We start from the raw sequence: 4,401 nt of genomic DNA, 5'->3' as shown, positions 1-4,401 counted from the left end.
CCAGTCATTTAAGCATCTGCCCTCAGCTCAGGTCATGATTCTAGGGTCCTGCCCATCAGGCTCCCTGCTCAGTGGGGAGTCTGCTTCTCCCTCTGCTCCTCCCCTGCTTGTCTTCACTCTCCCTCTCAAATCAATAAATATTTAAAAAATTAAAAAATAAAATTTAGAAACCGTATGTTAGACCCACTTTTTTTTTTTTTCTGTTGGTTTGTGAAATCTATAACTCTAACAACCACTAAACTAGAAAATTTCCAAGACTAGTTTAGAGTGCTGTTGTATACACAACATAGGCTGTTTCTATTAAACAAGTTTAGTAAACTTAAGAATAATTTTTAAAGTAGTAACATTTTATCAGTATTTTTGCTTTAACTCATATTTTTTAAAACTTTTTAAAACTTTTATTTGTTTATTTGACAGAGTTCACAAGTAGGCAGAGAGGCAGGCAGAGAAGGTGGGAGGGGGGGCGGGGAGGGGAGGAGGCTCCCCACCGAGCAGAGAGCCCGATGTGGGGTTTGATCTCAGGACCCTGGGATCATGACCTGAGCTGAAGGCAGAGGCTTTAACCCACTGAGCCACCCAGGCCCCCCTTTAACTCATATTTTTTAAAAGACATTATAAAATTGACTTTGCAAAAGAAATGTAAACCATATTAAAATCAATACTATACATTGAGAATTCAGAATAATTGAGAACCATCTAAAAGTCCAATAATATGGATTGGTTAAATTATAATGAATTCATGTTTTACTTATCTATTAAAAATCATGTTTTATAATAGTATTGTGTGACATGGAAAATGTTTACCTCTAGGTCAAGTTGTCCTATTCTAGTAATTGCTCTCTCCCCTAACCATTTTGGGTATGTTGCTGTTTCCCAAATTGTCTTATCACATCTATTGGCTTTCTTTAATCTGGCTCACTGCTTTGCACCCAGTTGCTTTGTTAATCCCTGCTCAAGCACACCATGTTATTGTGTCTGTTGCCTGCCAGGACCCTGAGGTTAATGGTAACATTATAGCTTTAATCTCTGGCTGGTGTAATTAAGACAAAATTGCAGAGAAAATGATGAATGCCTAATTTCAAGTATTATTATGATATGTGCACTGCAGCTGATAATGAGGGTTACCACTAATTAAATGTTTTAAGTTATTGTTATTTATATATTATCCCCTTCAATCTTTTCAATAACCCTATGAGGTATCATAGTTATCATCCCTAGTTTATACATGAGGACAAATTAAATATCTTTGATTATTGTGAATTAATATATTGTCATTGTTTTCTTTTGTAGATCATTCACGAGAAGTCCTGGAGCAATTAGTAGGCCCAAACAAACTAAAGCAAGTGACATGGACTGTTTACTGATGCCTATTGAAGCTTTTCAAAGCAAGGATCTTTATACTACATTCCCAGGAAACAATGGTCTTAGAGATTGGCTTTCAGATAATGTGCTTTTTGCTTTGAAGTTAACAGACCCTTAAACATTTAATAGTGCTATTATCCTGTTTGTTTGCGGAGTCATTGTTTTTGACATGGTAAGCCTAGCATGCCCTCTGATGTATTGGAGTGGGGGGGCTGCGGGAGGGGAGTATTGTGTTTGTTTCTTAAATAACAAAGTTTTAAAAATTACCAGTTTTTCCTGGAGATTTCCTTCTCCTACCTGCCTAGTTGAGAGAAATTTACCAGTATGAATAACCATTAGGAGAATTCTTAGTATCCCTAAAAGCGTAATTTCCTTCCTAGTTATTTTCTGGCCCCTACTTTCCTTAAGTATTTAAATGCTCATTGGCCAAAAAGCAAAGTTGAACATCAGGCCTATGTATCCTCACAAAATTTAATATTTCAATAAAACAAAGAAATAGAATAGTTTACTGTCATAAACCCATGACATCATCCAACTCAGCCATTCAGAATATGAATGTTACTGAGACCCTTGCCCAGCCACTTAATTAATTGTCATGGCTACTTTTCCCAAATACATGCTATTGATCTATGAAACTTCCTCCTTAACAACTGCATTCAGGAAAGCGGAAGAATGAGTAAATAGTATCAATATAGAGGCTGTTTCCTAAAGATCTATCAGTTTCATATCCTGAACTAAACAACACAGATCTTAGTTTTCAAATGAGTTGCAGTACTCTTTTTATAATCATGAAATTCTCTGAAGTATATATAGTGTGTTTAAACCATCCCAAATTTAGTATATTCCCTGTGCCATGAGACTGTCTCAGTAGAACTTTTTAAAAAAAGATTTCCTACTTTAACTCTGATGTAGTACAAAAGAAGGGACGTATGGGATGGTAGATTTCTTCTAAATGTTTAGAAGAGGGTTTGTACAGTCAACTCTATTTCTTGACCTCACTACTAATTACTTTATAAATGCGGTATATATATATATATATATATATATATATCAATTAGTATATATATATAGATATATATAGTGAGGTCAAGAAATAATGTATGTGTGTATATATATATATATATATATATATATATATCGGATATATATTGCCCCTCATAGATAGGACATATGTATATATGTGTACAATGGGTAAGCTTGTTCCACCTATGAAATTTTTCTAAAGACAAATTCAATAAAATGTTATAGTAAACATCAAGCAAAGTTGGTAGCTTTTCCCCCTTTTGGGGAAACAAGTTTTTCAAGATCTAAAGTGTCAGCTTTTTAGGGTCTATAAGGAATTATCTTCCTAGAAGCACTTTGCAGTTTAATATTCTTGCCTTTCTATATTGCTGGTTGTATTAACTATTTCTGTTTAAAATTTCAGTACCCCATTCCTACCTATTTCTATCATCCTCACTTCATACTTCGACCTCTTTACTTTTCTTCTTACCATCTATCACCCTCTGGCATCTTATCTGTTTTTATGATCTGCTCCCTAGAATACAAGCTTCATAAAGACAGGAACTTTTGTCTTTTCTTCCCAATGCCTAGAACAGTATCTGTACATAATAAGCACCCAATATTTGTTAAATGAATAAACACACAAAAAATGAATGAATAAATAATGGAGAAAAATGAATAACTAGAAATAATACCCATACTTCCAGTTTCCAGCTTGATGTTATTAAATGATTAGAAGTCCTCACTCCTGTCCTTCTAAGATAAAAGCTGAACAAACTGAAAATCATGAAGTGGTACAGTATTACATGAATGTGGACTTAAGACTAGTTATAAGTGCATACTAGGGCAACCACTAAACACAAATTTTTAAATATGTATAATTTCTATCCGAGAGGAGAGAAAATGGAATCATATAAAATTCTCAATTAAAGCCAGAGAAGGCAGGAAAAGAGTGGAACACCAAAAAAGAAACAAGGAACTAGGGCAACAAATAGAAAACAGTTATAAATATGGTAGAAATTAATCCAGCTATATCAATAACCCCTTTAAATGTGAATGGTCTTAATACAAACCTGTTTGTTAAACTATTGTTGTGGAAAATCTGAAGCAGCCGAGGAAACTCAAGTGGCATGGGACAAAGCAGGAAGACTTAGCTTTATTATAGCGGGCAGGCCCAGCGGGATCATTTCCCAAAGGCTGAGCACCCAACAGGGTTAGGAGTGAGTTTTTAACCGTTAAGGGTGATGGGGGATGGCAACAGGACATTTTCACAGTCTCTCAAGGCCAAATGGCCCCTTCAAGTGGAAGTATAATCTATGTGGAGGCATCTCAGGAGAGTGCTAAATCACCCCTGGGGACTTGTTTCTTTTTCTTTTCTTAATCAAACAGGACCCGCCTCTGGTCTTCTTCTTCTGCCTCCGCAGAGCAATGAGTTGTTATCTTAACCAAATGGAATGGCCATTTGGTCTTTTCTTCTGCCCTAGCAGGAGCAATGGGGAGTAGCTGAGGGGTTAGGGACTGGGGCCCGGGAGTCTCTATCTGCATCACTATGAAGTCATTCAAGGCTCACCATTATATAAAGGGGAGATTTTAAAATATCTCAAGTAACGGGCACCTGGGTGGCTCAGTCGTTAATCAGCTGCCTTCAGCTCAGGTCAAGATCCCCGGGATCCTGGGATCAAGGCCTGCATCGGGCTCCCTGCTCAGTGGGAAACCTGCTTCTCCCTCTCCCACTCCCCTTGCTTGTGTCCCCCCTCTCTCTCTGTCTCTCTCTCTCAAATAAATAAATAAAATAAAATATCTTAAGTAACATTTGGATATCTCAAAGACCTTGTACCCTTCTAATAAGTCACCAAAAGAGGATAACAAAAACAGGGTTTGTAGATATTTAGACATAAACGTAAATCTTCTCTTTGTCTCATCAAGTTGACTTCCGCAGTGCTCCAGAGTATAATTTACTCTTATCTTGCTGGGAAGTGCAATTTTCAATTGGAATTTTCAAAGGATATTGTCAACAAAACTTTTTCTTCTCAAATA

At 36.4% G+C, this 4,401-nt stretch overlaps 1 protein-coding gene across 3 annotated transcripts in view; it reads left to right on the top strand.

Annotated features, from left to right (window-relative positions):
• Positions 1-1,499, top strand: part of AMN1 (antagonist of mitotic exit network 1 homolog) — a 63,228-nt gene extending 61,729 nt beyond the window's left edge. For all 3 annotated transcript variants that reach the window (XM_059404797.1, XM_059404799.1, XM_059404796.1), the window contains one exon: positions 1,291-1,499. In XM_059404797.1, coding sequence (XP_059260780.1) covers positions 1,291-1,364 — 74 coding nt within the window. In that variant the 3' untranslated portion in view covers positions 1,365-1,499. The remainder of the gene's footprint in view (positions 1-1,290) is intronic.
• Positions 1,500-4,401: the final 2,902 nt, after the last annotated feature.

Source organism: Mustela nigripes, chromosome 6 (assembly GCF_022355385.1).
Source record: "Mustela nigripes isolate SB6536 chromosome 6, MUSNIG.SB6536, whole genome shotgun sequence".
Classification (NCBI taxonomy): domain Eukaryota; kingdom Metazoa; phylum Chordata; class Mammalia; order Carnivora; family Mustelidae; genus Mustela; species Mustela nigripes.
Note: the sequence above shows the minus strand (reverse complement) of the source record. Positions and strands in the feature narration are given on the sequence as shown.